At 40.3% G+C, this 16,499-nt stretch overlaps 1 protein-coding gene across 2 annotated transcripts in view; it reads left to right on the plus strand.

The window, feature by feature from the left end:
• The window catches only part of COL4A2 (collagen type IV alpha 2 chain), a 138,716-nt gene that overhangs the window by 29,262 nt on the left and 92,955 nt on the right, over positions 1-16,499 (plus strand). For both annotated transcript variants that reach the window (XM_035565603.2, XM_035565604.2), the window contains one exon: positions 10,817-10,897. In XM_035565603.2, coding sequence (XP_035421496.1) covers positions 10,817-10,897 — 81 coding nt within the window. The remainder of the gene's footprint in view (positions 1-10,816; positions 10,898-16,499) is intronic.

Raw genomic sequence — 16,499 nt, forward strand, 5'->3', positions numbered from 1 at the left:
CCAAGCTGAACTGGTGACTCATCGTATAGCTCTGGGAAAGTGCGTTCAACTCCAGTCTACAGTACTGCAGAAATCCGCCCGCTGTTGAACTGAACAGAAGCAGGTTGCAAGTGTCAAGTCAGTAGTACATATGGGAACAATGAGTCTTCTCTTCTTGTTCTGGATAAACGTAAATCCTGCATTATCTTCTCCCGAGCCAATGTTTCATGGTGTGCTTGTGCTAACATTCTTGTACAGTCAGTTGGATATTTGAAGGAAATTGAACCTTCCCCTGCAAAAACTCTTCCCCACCCATCTGAAGAAATCTATGTAGAAGTGGGTATGAAAAATATAACCAAAGCAAAAACTGGCTGTTATTCATTTTTTAGTATCGAGGAGAACTTAATTTGTCCATTCCAGGTTTGTGATTTTGACATCTATAGACTACAAATATACAAAATAAGCATTATGTTGAGGTATAGGTTTTGTCACCTGAGTACATAACAAGTAAATAAAACAGCTTTTTGGTGGAAGTGGGAATTGAAAAGTATCGTGTAAGTTTTATGAGAAAGAATAATAATGCTTCTCCTGTTTGATATTTAATGTGTTTCTTATGTGCATTGGGGCATCTTATTAGCAAATGAAAAAAAAAAAAAAAAACCTTTTCTACCTTCCTTCTTTTCTCTTTTTTAAAAATATATTAAAACATTTTGTTAGTCAAAAGTATATGGGTGAGAAAGGAGATTATCACTAGTAGTTACTATCCATTTTTATATCCACAAGGAAGAGATCTTACCTCAACACCTTTTTCTATATTTTATATTCCCTGCCTTGACTCCACTGGAAATAGCAAAATTCTCACTGAGGTCTGCTTTTAGTCCTGATATGTTCGGTCCTCTACCATGCTTTCTGTTATACCTCCTATAGCAGTCAGCTTTACACAGATCTTTTACCAATGATTACACTGATTAACACAGAGCAGAGAGGGGCAGGCTCAGTGAGGAGGTTAAGTTTTTAAATCTAAACAGAAAAGTGAAGTGGGTCAGTTAGAAAGCCAGTTCTCATGGGCTTTTTCTTGACTGAAATAGAAAGGAAATGGTGGGTGTTGCATCTGACCAAGCAGTTAGCCGTAAACACTTCCATCATAAAATATAGTTCTTCTCCCAGCTTGCAAACCTCTTGTCCATTTTTCTTACTTTTAAGGAAATACCAGTCCAATCCTGAGAAGCTGTTCTGAAAAGTTGCATACCAAATTTCCACATTTAATATTTCCAGATCATTCCTTTGTCTAAGAGCCAACTCTGAAAAATGAGCCACAACTGTAAGAGTTACACAGGGCTAGAACTACTCATCATGTATGATAAAAGCAGTGTCAGTCAGGCTGTGCCATCAGTGATAAACCTGTGCAAATCCATTCCTTTCAAATCATGCTCTCAGTAGTGCCGTAATCCCGATTCTTGGTGTATTTATTTACTAGTTACAATTTAGTACATAGTTCTGCAGGAAGAACTTCATCTCAACTCTCTTTCTTTCTCTCTGCTATATATAATTCTGTAGGCACAACAGGTTTAAAAAAGGTCATCACAAACTGTCACTAACCTAACCCCTCCCAAGCCAAAATGGTGCCATGGTCCCATGATCTCTGAACGCATACAAACCAGGTCAGCAGGTTACGGCTGTAAATAACTGTTCTTAGAGGAAAACAAGTTAACTCAGTTTATAAATGCAGTGCATGCACAATCTAGCACTTTTAAGTAATTAATCATGGAACTGGAATAAAACCTCTGTGGCTGTGCTTATGTTTTGGGAAAAACTGTCTCTGTTGCGCTGCACTGAACAAATATAGACGATACAGCCATGAAAACAGCTGTGCGGCTGTTTTATATCAATCCCTTCCCCACGAGTAGGGCTAATGCAATTGCACTGCTGCTTGTTCAAAAGCAAAACTCTGTCCTACACTGACAGGCTTGTTTGTTCCTTGCATAAAAGGTGCAAATGAGTTTTCAGAAATATTGGTTACATATCTCAAGTATAATTTAGCAACTTTCAGATTTACTAACTGCTAAGAATAATATGTTCTCAAGCAAGTTTCCTGAGTCTGCCAATTTACGTAGGTGAGTAAACTAGACAGGTCAAATAACTGGCGAGGTTTATAAATAGACTACAAAAATCTCCATATATAGAATAGCATCCAGACTTTCTATTGTTTGAAGCAAATGATATCATTATTTGGATGTCATTCCAGAACTTCGGAAACTAAAAGTAGTTAAATATAGAAATTGCTACTTTAATGAGTGGATGCTGTATTTCATTATTATGCTACTAGTATGTGAACAAATGGCTTTCTGTGCTTGGGGATGAGAAGGGGGATTTTATTCCAGTAATATAAGATATTGGACAGAAGCCAAATTCAGATTAAGGGCTGACAGTGTCTCGACCCTCATTCCTTTATGGAAAATCTTTTTTCATCCACCGTGCAGTGTAACTGAACATATGAGGTTATTGCACTGTCGACTGACTTGTACCTTGCATGAGCATTTACACTTATGCAAGTCACATAAAAAATGCATAGGGGGTTGCATAACATAAAATGATAGAATAAAAATTAAGGGAGAGGCAGACTGCTTTTCAGTACGCTTTGTCATCACAGACTCCCTAGAGAGTGATTATGTCTACTTCACCATATCAGAGAGCTTTCATCATCATCACTGATAACTAGAAAACACTTCTTCTGACTCCTGCAATACTAGCTTTTAAAATCACCTAGGTAGCTTCTGTGGAGATACACTTTGTTCCTGGGAATGTTGTGTTGGGAAGCAGGGCTCATGTTAGGATGTCCCAGCGCTTGTACACTAAAGACCACCATCCTACCAGATGAGGAGTGCCATGTTGGATGGTAGAGTCTTGTTTTCTCATAAGGAACAATAATAGACTGAAATAGCATACATCTCTAAAAGCATGCGTTTACAAAGATGGAATCAAGTTTAAAAGATACCAAACCAAATTTTAATTTATCAATCAGATTTCCCATCAGCTACTTCTGTACCCTCTATCTTTCAGATTTAGCTGAAAGAAGTAAATTCACCTTCTGAACAAGGAGTCAGTTGATAAGAAGTCACCTAAATTTAGGCATCTACGTATTCACAAGGTGTCTGAGCCTATTATAATCAGGGAAGCCAACGGGCCTACCTTAATTAATAGTAATAATGAATTTCTGTACCTTTGCTTACCTTCAGTAATACATTTCCAGCTTCAAGCTCTTACTAGACTCAAATCTGTGGTTTTTCTGTTGGCAAATCTGGTTCTTAAGCTGGTAAACCTGCAAATGGAGTGCTTATGAGCAACACATTTATTGTTCTTCCATAATCACTCTAGGCTGTAGGTGTCAGCTGATGACTTTGTAGCATTTGCCCCTTTGTAAGAAGTAAGAGGCATCTTCAGCCATGGCTGCAACCATCTTTAAAAAAAAAAAAAAAAAAAGCCTAGTTTGCACCATCACCTCTCTTGCTAGCACGTGTTCAAGCTTTAGTTGATCATTAAGACAAAAATTATCATTCCTCTAAGGAACAAAATCACCTATCTCAAATAGGGAAGAGGCAGAGGATACTGCTTTTCCTCCTCTAGATGCAGTTCTGTTCTAGGAAAAGCCCTCTATATCTTAACCCACCTTCATTAGGTCCTGGGAGTCACAGCATATTCAAGCAGAGACCAGCTGCTGCTTTTAGGATTCCCTACCTGATAGCACTGCAGATTCTTCAAAAATAAGCAGCAGCAATGAATTTTTATGTAAAGGTGAGCATTTTTTATTGTTTGACATTTTACAATGTTCTAACTGGTTTTTCCCATCTTGTGTTCTAGTCCCTTTCTTAGGATAACATCTCTGTGAAGAAAAAAAAAAGAAAAAAGAAAAAAAAAAAACGCAAAATACAGCTGAATCCAACTTCTTTACCTGTGAATACCAGACTCCCATGCACTGAATTCTTGACAGAAAACTATGTCACAGCATGGGCTGCTTGCTGGGAAGTTTACTGTTTGCAGAGAGCCTCATGCTGGGCAAGTGAGCAAGACCCCTGGACAATTATTCAAATATCCGTGCTATACATTTAGGCAGCTCTTTAGCTTTATTCTGTGACTGAGCCTCTTGAAGACCTTCCTCTTCTTTTAATGCCTACTATGTCACAGCAGCTCCTTCTGGATTCCATCTGGTTTTATGGGTAAATATGTGTTTGGATGAAAGCCACAAAATTAGAAATGCTTTTATGAAAATGAGAAGGGTAAGTTCGCACTGCAGCATGTCTGCTTTCTGCAGTTGTTAGAAGGCAGTGTCTCAAGACTGGGATGAGAGAGCTTTTTAATTTGAAAAGGGGATTGTAAGTAGTACCTCAAATAAAGTGAGATGTGGAGCTGTGAAGTTTCACTTTGAAATGAAACTATACAGCCTTCAAATCAAGGCTGCATGCCAGAAAGTTCATATAATCAAGAGCCACAAGCCAGTCCATAAGAGGAAAGTCTTTTATATCTTCACGTCCGAGAGGTACAGAATTCATGTTCCCCATTGCTGGCTTTGACATACTTGCAGAGACACACTAGAAAGGGCAAGTTTCTGTCTTTTGGGGACTTTGCAGCATCAGAGACTTTGTATTCTCTCATCCTTTATCCGCTCAGCCCCAGACAGTCCCCAGGAGCTGTGCTGCTTTGGGATGCTCTTTCTCTGTTGACGATCATATGCCCATCAGGACCCAGAAGCCAAGCAAGCTGCTTGCATGCCTGGCAACCTGCTTTACAGTTTTCTCTACACAATCCATCACGAAAGAGGTGGCATTGGAAACTCCACACAAATCAATAATTCATAAGTGCTTGCCACAAGCATTGAAGCATCACACTGGGGAGGTTGCCTTAGGCAGTAGTGAAGTGACCAGCTTTCTTTGTATGGCTGATGGTAAGTCTCTTCATGTTCATCCTGGGGCCAGTTTCTGGCTCCATTTATTTTTTTATTTTTTTTCATTGAAGGATATGTAAATACATGGCTCCCCCTACTTTTGTGGGAAGTGTAAACATTCATATGATGTTGAGGTCACACACTAAATTACTCCAGTTGCCATACATCCAGTCCAGAAAGATTCTGGCTCCCATTCAAATATGAAAGAAAGAATTATTTCTTAGCTAAATAATTCTCAGAACAGTTGGAAAGAGGATCCACACCCACATCTTTTCCTTCCTCTCTGAATGTGCCAATTTATATCTCCCTTTCCCTCGCCAATTAAGGTCTTCACAGTGGTCGTACTGTCCAGTGCACTCGTAGCTACTGGATTGCAGGCAGGCAGTTTCAGATGTTTGGTTCTTCCCCTGGCATTGCAATTCTCTGAGGACAGAGCATTTTCCAGACCAAGTTTAATGCTGGCTAACCCAGGCTACCCCACAGACAGCATTCTCCATATTTGTTTTGAAGGATTGTTTATGAGAGTTTCTAGAGAAATAAATTTGGCATCCGGGCCACAAATGTTTTCGTCTTTTTAAGGAGTGAAAAGCTTGTTTTGAGCACATACAACTGTGCAGTAACATTTGAAACCAATGAAGTTCTTATCTGTCTGCTTCCTCAGCAACAGGAGTATCCAACCATACTCTTTATTTTTTCTCTCTTTTCTTTCAAAGGCAGCAGAGGATTAATGCTTCCATGTCAGGGCCTTACAGACCAAATTTGAAATTAGAGTGAGTGTTGACAACTGAAGGTCAGGCGTGGAAAAAGAGGTTCGTACTGGAAGCGTGGGCCAGTCTCAACACAGTGTGCTGCCTCAGAGGCAGGTTTGCAGTCCTGACTTAACTTTCTGGCTCAAATCTCACGTGAAGCAGAAGCACGCAGTATGTCAGCACCCCCAGCCATGGTTCAGCTTTTCAGCAAGTTCCCAGGCCTTCTGAAATCTCCTTGGTAAACCTTAGCCTGCATGGAGGGGCTGCTGTGATTGATGGCAAGCACAGAATCAAGCTGTGACAAGGCAGAAGTTAATGCACAACTGCAACCTATAAAACTTTATCAAAGAAAATGTCAGTGTGCAGAGTCTTTTGATTCCAGTTTGCAATATTTACATTATAATTTCTGTATTTTTCTTGGGGGGGGGGGGGTAGCTACATGTAACAAAATGGCTTATGTTTTCTGGTCTTTCTGTACTCACAGAACTTTACTTTGAGTTCTGTCTTCTGATTGCCTTTGTTCTTTGTCAGAATACCAACCACTAGAGTGAAGATACTTGAATGGGCATGCAGAGATAACAATTACATAAATGTGGTCAGGATCAGTAATAAAAAATTCATTAATGGGTGGAAAATTTTAAAGAGAACTGGGTATATATTTCTAGGTTTTTTTAGGAGTTTGACTGAAAGAAACTACATTTAAGTCAAAAGCAAAACTCCATGAACTCTTGGAAGAGAAGTTGACTTTTGTTGGCAGAAGATGTACTAACATAAGTAATATTATTTTGGGACAAAAAAAATTATGAGAAAGCGAAAGGTCAACAAATGTTTTTTCTGTTGCAACATAGACATTTTATGCTTGCTGTTTCATACATAAAAAGGGAAATTGTTTGCACCAGGCAAAAAACAGGTTTACAGACATAGATGGTATGTTTTCCCTTATTTGTGCTTAAATGTAAGTGATGTTCAAATTTCTTGAGCCATCAATCATATATTCATTCCACCACAGAGTAACCAAATGATGTTAAAAGAAGAGTTTGAAAATTCCCTCTTCTCTTTTTCTGTTCATTTCTTTCCTCATTCCCCCTTCTTTATCCATTCCAGCCTAGTTCATGACCTGGTGGTTAGAGCTTTCCCAGGGTAGGTGCCTGTTTGATTTTATCAGTCAGAGAACTAATTCCCAATTCCTTGGAGACTGTTCCCACTTCCATGCTGATCTGTGCAATAAATGGGTGTGAGATTAGGACACTTAGCATAGGATTAATCTCACCTGAAACTGGATGTCTGCACTGTAGACACATCTGAACTAGTCACCCTAGGCTGCCTTTCTCATCTCCTGGCACTTCTGGGATAAGATTTATCTGAACTGCCTGAAATAGTTCCGATGAAATTCTCTGTGTAGTCTATAACAGCAAGCCAGATGTTGTGCTCAAGTGTAGATGTGTATATTGCAGATATCTAAAATTCAGTTATATAAACCCCATTTCTAGACTCTGCATAGACTCTGGATTTTTTAATGATTAGTGGGATTTGAGATCATCCAAAACATAAGCGAGACCTGGATTTGAAGGTTTTCACGCCAGACAACTTCAGAACTGGGGCTGTTGCTACTCTTCTACTTTGTTTGCACAGATGCTAGAACATCATTGTGCTGCAAACATTTTTTTACCATCAACCTTATTGAGCAAATCAGGACATTCATCTCCCTGTCTGTAGACTTCTACAGCGGGTGTATGTCTCCAAGTAAGCTGCTCACCTCGACTCGCCTTTCCAGTTAAGTGATAGCAGTAGGTGATTTCTGGGAGAAATGTAGGGGATCAGTTTAGGTGCCAGTATCAGGATGGGGTGAATTGTACCCTAGGACTGGCTGTTCTCCCACTGACCAAACAGGTAGTCGTGGCACCTGCCTCAGGTCAAGAGAACTACATCTGGATTAACCATTGGTGCTAAATTCCTAGAAATGTATTTTCCTCAGGAAATAAACATTTTTGTGTTACTTTAAAATTGCATAGTCCATTTCTAAGTTTTAAGTTGGGCTTTTTCCATTCTAATTATTGACTGATACACTTCTCTTTTATTTCTTTTCATCTCAGTTGTGTGTCCGTGTGTATAGTTGGTTTTCTCAAGGTTTTACGAGGATCCTTAAATGATCTATTTTTAACATTAAAAATTCTTAAACTATGTTTTATACTATAACTTCCTGGTAATGTCAGATTAAATGACAGTGCAATTATCTGCCTTCAAGAGATTAGAAACGTTCATAGATAACAAAACAGAAAATGTTACATGTGAATAAAAGCTCCCAGAGCCCTCCCACTAGCAGTCAAAAAGTGAAGGAGTGGAAATTAAGCAATACATAGAGCCCAAGTGTAGTCCAGAGTAAATATATTAATGCTAGTCTCAAATGTTTTCCAGTTATGTTCTCTACCTTTGGAGAAGTCTTCCTGATTTCTCTCTTCATTATCTCAAGGATCTATGTGCATTAAAGGACATAAAATGAGAAAATAAAATAAAGCTTCCTCAGATTGTAGAAGAAAACAATTGTGTCCCCACATTAGCTGCTGGTATTGTTAAAACATGCAAATTAAAATGTTGGATGATGGATAGTACACAAACAATAGACCTTGAACTTCTTCCAGTCAAAATAAGTATTAGCAGCCTCCAGGTTTTTTTATAAGTGCACAACTATCTTGCCATAGCTCTGATTCATACTCTATTTTCTCCTTAGCAACAATTTACCAAATTTAGAGACACTCTGCTAATTAAAAAAGAAATAAACTTATTGTTCTCCTTGCTATTTTCTCAGTAGGCATAATTGAAATTTCTCATGATTAAATTACTGTATCTGTCAGTTGTTACTGTTGGGCTGCAATATACTGTTATTTACAGCTCCAAAACATCTCTCTAAAAGTTCAGAATTAATTCCAACGAGTGGCTGCACTACTTATTACATTGCACCTCAATGCAGATGTGCATCCTGCAGAGGAATATGTTCACAGAAGCGTTATGTCGGCATGGCATCCATAGAAATGAATAGTTCTGTTCTTCATTTATGAAAAGGGGGAGGAGGGAGAAACTCTGTGAAATGAAGGATCCTGAAAGAGAGATGCACATTACATCTGCAAACAAGTTAATAAGAACAAAACACAGGCTTAATAAGTTTGCAACCATCCAGTCATTTGACTGAAATGGACCAACCTGAGCAAGCTGCTTGAGTTTCTAAAACGGTCTTAGCTCGTTATTTCCTCTAAATAATAGTCTAAACAAAAAACAGAGTTCAGAACATGATGTAGAGCACTGTTACCTCTGTGAAATAATTTCCTGAGTCAGACACCTAACCTTTAAATAGCTCAGGGCATGGTTTCAGTTCTGTAGACCTGTTCTATCAGCATGTAAAGCCTACTTGTTTCATTATATGTGAGAAGTAAATATAAACCTGAAACAAAATTATTCTAATACATGAGATGAGTTACGATACAGACAGGAACCCCCTCTTGAGAAGCATAACAACTTGTTTTGGAAACTTCATATAGCCGCTTGTCGTAAGATTAAGAGTCAGCTGTACAAATATGATCAAAGGAGGTCTTAGGCAATGTCTATTAGCTACCTGCTTCATACCTGGTACCCGTTTGGCTCACAGAGTGGAATCCAAAGCCTGGAGCTGCGTTTTCAGGTTCCTGATAGTGTAAAGCGAGAAGTGGATACCTAAGAAATCAGCCCCACGTGTTGAGTAGGGGATTGATTAGAGCTACCTGAAGAATGCCAAGCATTGCATTGTTGGTCCCTGTGTATGTTTTAGGTCCTTGAGTCAGGGCTAGAGGCAGGAACAGCAGCATTACTGCTTTTTTAAGCAATAGCAGGGCAGCTCAGAGCACCCGTCTTGTTTTGGAGGCTTTATACCCACGTCACCCCCCTTCCAAGTACTCACAGTATGAGGGAGGTGGGGAGGGTGAAAGGACCCCTTGTTCCTGCTGCAGCACAACAACAAATTCAGGGTTTTTCAAGGCAGGAGGGAAGCAAATGAAATGGAGCCTAACTCTGAACCCTAGAGTGAGGGTGCTTTACAATTTTATCTGCTGAGCAGTGCATGTGAAAATTATCAGCAGCCCTGAATGAGGAGCTGTGGCTCCAAAGCATACTTCCAGTAGCTGCTGGACTTCAGTCCTTCTATTTCTTCTGACACTATTATTTTCTGTGGGGCAAAACCGGTTCAGAAATAGTGATGAGAAATCCCTTTCTCCCCTTCTCAGATTCCTTACCAGGCTGCCGAGGCACTTAAATCAGGGGTTCGAAACCCTGAGCTGAGGTGGGCCATAGGCTGGCCTCCATAATATTCCTAATTATTAGGTTACACTTCTAAAAGTTACTCCACAGCATGCACAGCATCTCTGCTGTTCAGGTTTCTGAACAAGAGTGACCGTGGCTGCTGCTCTTCATGCAGCCAGTGCGTGTGAGGTGTAATCTGAGACGGCCTGCCTGCCCGAGTCCTTCCAGGGATTTGCATGGAGCTGTGCGTGTGTTGTGACTGATAGATTCACAGCCCAGGCCGAGGCACTTCTGCACAGGCAGGACAGGTGTAACTGCAGCTTAATGGACATCTGAATTCTAGGTCACAGAGGTTGGCTGCTAGCAAGTTTTAGGCGCCTCTAGAATAGACAGCCATTGAAAAGGAGAGGGCAGGAGCTTGGCTTTTGGTTTTGAACATGATACCGTTGTCTTCCTTTATGTCCACCAGTAAATATTGCAAAATGTAGCAATGATTTAGAGCACGCGTGGAAAGATGTGGTGCATTGTGATCTAGGACTTAGTCCATGTTCCTGAAGAATCCAAGCAGCTGTGTTTCTGTGATATGATACATGCTGCATGTGTTCAAAAGATGTGTGAAATATCACTCAACATGAAGCTGCAGCACTTTGCAAATGTGGAGGGAAATTAATAGAGTAACATTACATTTCTTGATGCTGATCTCCAAGAACTGGAAGGGCTCTGACTTGTGCTTCTAAGCTTATCTTTAAGAGGTGTCACCTGGAAGTCATTGATCTGATCCAGGTCTTTGCAGTGATTATGCTAAATCAATGTTTATTGTGTTGTGCCAAATATTGTAGTTCACATCAATTAACTTCTGTTTTATGTGTGTTCTGGTTTGCAGGGTGGAAAGACTTACACAGGACCATGTGGAGGAAGAGACTGCAGTGGAGGATGCCAGTGTTTTCCTGAAAAAGGAGGCCGTGTGAGTAACATTTTTTTCCTGTAAAATGTTCTTCATGCGTTTGCTATAGGTGAACTTGCATCAGAGTGCTGGAAATATTCAAACAATTGTATTTTTTTCAGGAAAAAAGTTACTTTCGTTGCATCTTACTTCCTCAAGAACTCATAGATTTGAAAAGTGTTGCACGTTCTTCTCTTAAAGCTGAGGGCCAAGGGACCTCTCAGGCACTGCGAGCTGGTTGGGTCAGAATTCAAGGGACTGTCCTGTGATGTTAGATGCTGTCAGTACAGGTTGTATGATGACGCTAAAGGAATATCAACAAAATCACTCAGTAACCTTCCTGAATTCTTTCTAACAAAATGGTATCCAATGACATGATACCTTGTACATGTGATTTCCATTAAAGCAGAAGGGAACCAGTTCTGCAGAACCTGAAATACCCACTGGAAGGAAACGGCTTGGGACTTCCTGGCATTGGGTTGTTGCTGATACCCTTTTCTTTGTTTTGGGGAATAGTGAGCTAAGAGGCAGAGGAAGGGAGATGGGGTGGAGGCGATTAGCCACCTGCCCAAAGAGCTCCCCGCAGCAGGGCAGTTCCTATCCTGTATGGCTCGAAGCCCTGGCTGGCAGACCCCTTCTGTACAGCTTGGTCTTCTGCAGCTGAGGGAGTGACTCAGCCTTTTCCATCCACCCATCCCTAAGAATAGGCCATGCAAGAGATGCGGCAGGTCATATGCTCTTTCTGCTATCACTCTGCCTTTCTTCCATGCAGCAGGCTGCCAGTTCCCATTCCCATCACATTCCTCGAGCTTGACTCCACATCTGAGTGGAGGAAGAGGTGGCAGGAAAGTCAACGTGTAGGTGGAAGGCAAGGAACACTCTTGTTTACAGCAGAACTCCCGATGTATTTGTGGAAGTCAGATGATCCCATGGTCACCATGCCATGAGCACCGCAGTGGCAATAGTCCCAACCCCTGACCACAGCCTGCTCATGATCTGCTTTCCGTTACAATAACCTAATGGCAGACTGATGAAGCTGAGAACAAACAAACCCTTCCCATGAGACACAGCTTCCGGAGGGGCTGTCTCCAGCTGTTATTGCCCTTCCCCGACTGCTCAGCCCGTGAAGTTGAGCGACTGCCTCCTGCCATTTCCCTCCAAGGGCACTGAAAGACAAAAATTGTTGCTGTGTGAAGCAGACTCAAGTATGATGCTACTGTGTCTTTCTTCAGTGTGACTTTTTGTGTTCTAAGGTAAAGCATGGACCTGCTAGTTCTCCACTAGAGTTCGTGAAAAGAGTCATCTGTGGAAAAACTACCTGCTTTCATGACCAAAGTATTTTTCTCTTTCCTTATTGAGTGAATAACCCTTAATTTCAAGTTAACCACGTCTGCAAGAGAAGAGAGGTAGCTGAACAGAAGTAATTGAATAGGCTAGAAAAGCTGAAAATGTTAAGTTATTAAAGTAGAGAATCAGCCAGGTGCCCCAGAAGCTTAGATGTTTAGTATCTAGATTAGGAGAAAAGGGCATATTTTACATATTCTCCACTCTCACTCTTTTGCTTATGTCAGGGAACTAAGAGTAACCCCAGTGACTAATCAAGCTAGTTAAATAGACACTAAGAAAAGAGAAAAGGAGGATGTTACAAAACATTAATTATATTTTGCTGCTTGTGGTTACTGTGGAAATTGTGAAGGAGTATTGGGGAAAGTGATTTAAAGAATTTTATAACACTTCAAAAATTGTGTTTGAATTCTCTGAAATTGTATACCTCATTCTGAGTCAGCATGCACTGCATGTATTTTGCGTCTGCTTGTCTCTTCAGATGTCAGAACCTCAGTTAAACATCTGTTTTAAGGAACAAGACTGGCCTTTAGAGACTAGTCAAATTTGGCATAGCTTCTGGTCTCATGCTAATCCTCAATGGGAATATTTATTTTCACAAAACCTCTGTATTATCTGGCACGACACACATGTTCTGTTTGAGGTGACTCATTACATGCACAATAGACATATTGCGTGTTTGCACTTGTAAGAGTGCCTGAAGAAGTCTGCTAGACTTGTGCTTGTTCAGTGGCTCTCCATGTCAGGTACAACACAGCTGTCTCAGAGTATTCAGGTAGAAACAGCACTGTGAGAGCCAGCAACCAGTTGCCATACCATTGCCCTACCATGCAGTGAAAATGCACATTAATCTCATAACAGATCTCTCAAAAACAGACAGACAAAAGCTCTTTCTTCAGCTTGCTGCTACTGAATACATTTCAGAAACTGTTGAATGAAGTAAATTCATTGGAGCAGCAAATACTATTGAAAATTATGACAGTAGAAAAGGTCTGAAAAATGCCTATTTTTATTTATATAAGGTTCTACTTCATTTTCTGCTGTTGTTGCAGTTGAAATCTTAAGGTACAGCATTTAGATAAATGCACTTTTCTGTATTGTCTTAATCCAACGGTATTTTTTTTTTAAAAAAGTGTTTTTTACTAAAATATGCCCATTGCTTTCTTCTGGGGGCTCTGCACTCAGAGGCACTGTCTGTCTGGATTTGTGAGGATTCAGCCAGACTTTGCTCAAGTGTGCCAGGTCTCCAGATACATGACAGCTGGAAGCCCTGTGGTTCTGTCTACACAAGTTTTGGTTCGAGACTGATAACACCAGCCACGAAGGCCCACAGAAGTTGAATCATGTTTCAAGCAGGCAGTTTCTAGGGACAGAAGGCAACCTAGCACAAATTCGTGCATGCACCCAACAAGCCTGCTGGAAAGAGTTGGCTGTGTTTAGTTTTTCCTCGACTCTTTTTTGGTTGGGCTCTGCCATGAAGCTTTCACTGGACTCAGACAGAGCTCAGTGAAGTCCAGTGTGGTTGGGGAAAATGAAACAGCAGAAGCCGCATCTTCTGCTTGCCATGGTGGTGAGGAGCTGCTGCAGCAAGGCAAATACAGTGGCTAACATGCAAGCTCCCACCCCTCATCAGACCTGCTGCCAGGGTTGTGCAGACACAAGGGAAAGGCACTTTCTACCACATTTCCATGAGGAAAACAGGTCTGAGTCAAACCTTCAGGAAAAAAAAATCACAGGATATTGCTGATAACCACATTTGCAGTTCACAGCAAATGCCTAGCTGTTGCTCAGAGAAGTTTCTCTAACAGCATGTCTTCCCAGGGCCACACACGATCCCCTTGAAGTTGCCACCTCCTGTCCTGCTTTTGAGTTTACACCTTTGGAGCAAAACAAAGAAAGGGAACGTTTTCCATAAGTTGTTTTTTTCTCTAGTGTCTAATGACACTTCAGTCTTTGTTCATGTTGACAGCAGGCTAGTTACTTCACTTAGGTGCGCATTTACTGTTAGCTGGATATGAATATCCAGTCTTTATCGGTCTGACCGTACCTCATGGCCAGCCTTGCAGTCAGTCATCTGGCCATTCTCACAGCTGGCAAAAACCTCAGTGGAGTTATAGTGAGAATCAAAGTTCCTGCAGGAGTGTCCAGATCCACACAACAAGAAACTACATGTATGTAAGCCTCAGGTGGAGGGCTCAGGGTGAAAAGGGAGAAGGAAGACATCTTCTCCCTAAGTGGCATGTGGAGAAAATACTGTGAGGAGTGCCAAGGTGTCTGGATAAGAAGGAAGGGAGAAGAGGTAAGCATTGATACTGTATTGAAATTCTATTTTGAATAAAACAGAGGCCCCGGACTAAAGGGAAAAAAAAAAAGAAAAAAAAATCTAGTTTATTTTTTTTCTCCAGTCTTTTATTGCAACACCTAATATTTTAAGATTTAAAGTTCTTTGTAGACCATATATCGGGCAGAGTATAATATATGCACCTTTAAAAATTGTTAGAACATGAATACACTTATGTAGGAAGCGGTAACTCCTTTCAGTACAATGGCCAACTGTTTGACCTATTGAAGTTCATAATCAACCTCACTTCATAACCAACCTAGAGGGCTTTGTAGAAAGTGGAAGTGAATAGAAATCTTTTTGATCTTTTTGTAGAGTGAGAAAATGCACTCTATTGAAATCTTGCTTTGTACTTTCTGTCTGAGTCAAGCGTCTAGCACTGCTTGAGCCATTTAGCCCTTGTTTTTGCAAGGGGCTGGAATAATGGAAACTGAAATGAAAGGACAGTTTCGCGTCCCAATAAAGGCCATTCTCTGGGAATGCCAAAACATTTATTTATTTTTTCGTTAATCAAGACTGATATGAGACTTTTCTACAACTCCTATACAGATATTTGTTGTATCACTTTCACTAATGCAATGGCCATGGGTAAACTATTACCAGTTCACCTATAATCATTTCTGTCTGTTTTTGAGTGCAACTATGAAATCTAGTGTCTGATCTTAATTTACAAGCATTTTCTGTACAAGCTTAAATCTTTACACATGGACTAGATCTAGCAGATGTTTTTCTCCATAGTTAAAAAAAAATAAAATACAACACTTAACTATTCTAAAGTTAATTCCATTCTTGTGTTTTCAGGGAAATGTTTAAATCCAGTAAATACATTTTATTAGCTGTTAGTGTAATTGTTGAATTTCACAATTAACCAGGTTCTCAGCTGGTATAATGGGAGTAACTCCTTTTTAAGTCTTGGTTAGTGTAAACTGATATATCTAATGAAATCTGATATTTTAGCTTATTTTTACAAAATAAAAGCACATGAAGTTTCTTCCCATCATAGATTACTAATACATCTAGCCCATTACTCTGTCCCCAGCAGTGATGGTAGGAGGTGCTGTTTAGGGGGAGCAGAGATCTGGCAACTTTCTGCAGTCTTTTCCCTTTTAATTAAAATTATACTGTTAGAGACATGACATATTTATATATTCCTTCAATATCTGTGTTTCTCCATGAATTTGTCTAATCTTTTTCTGAAGCTGCTGTGTCATTACAGCAATCTGTGGCACCAAGGGTTCCACTAATCAAACAATATAAAATAACTGTCCAACCTGTTCTAAGCCGATCTCTTCCTATTTTCAAGTACACCCTATTTCCAGTCCTGTAAGATTTGGGAAGGAGCAATTCTGCATTTACCTTACTCCCTGCTTCCTTAATTATGTAAACCTCAATAACATCCCCTCTCACCTTTCTCTTATCCAAAAGGAAGAGTCACAGCATTTTTAGCCTCTCCTAGGAGGCAGCACTCCAGCCCCTAACCCCTCTAGTCTCTCTCTGGACTGGTCTTTGAGATACCACAGCTCTACACAGCATGCAGGATTATGGGTGCACCAAGGTCTTAGCAGTAAATTGACACCCTCTTGTCTTCCTCTCAGTGCCACTCCTGAGGCCTACCAACACTGAAGTTTATCTACCCACACAGTGATGGACCTCCCCATCACCATCATGGTGTTTAACAACTTGAGATAGGTTAGTGTCATCTACAAATTTGTGTGTTTCATGGCTCAGTCCCTGTTGCATCTCCATTTTGAAATGTGATTGCCAAGCACTATTCTTTTCTTCCTATCTTTTAGCCTTCAATCCATAAAAGCACCTCTCTTCCAACCCCAAGGGAATTTATTTTCAAAAATCTTGGTAAAGAATTCTGTCAAAGCCATATTGAAAATCAAAATACATCATGGTTACTAGGTCCTCCTTTACCATGCTTATCCTTGTGCT

Source organism: Cygnus atratus, chromosome 1, assembly GCF_013377495.2.
Source record: "Cygnus atratus isolate AKBS03 ecotype Queensland, Australia chromosome 1, CAtr_DNAZoo_HiC_assembly, whole genome shotgun sequence".
Taxonomy (NCBI): Eukaryota; Metazoa; Chordata; class Aves; order Anseriformes; family Anatidae; genus Cygnus; species Cygnus atratus.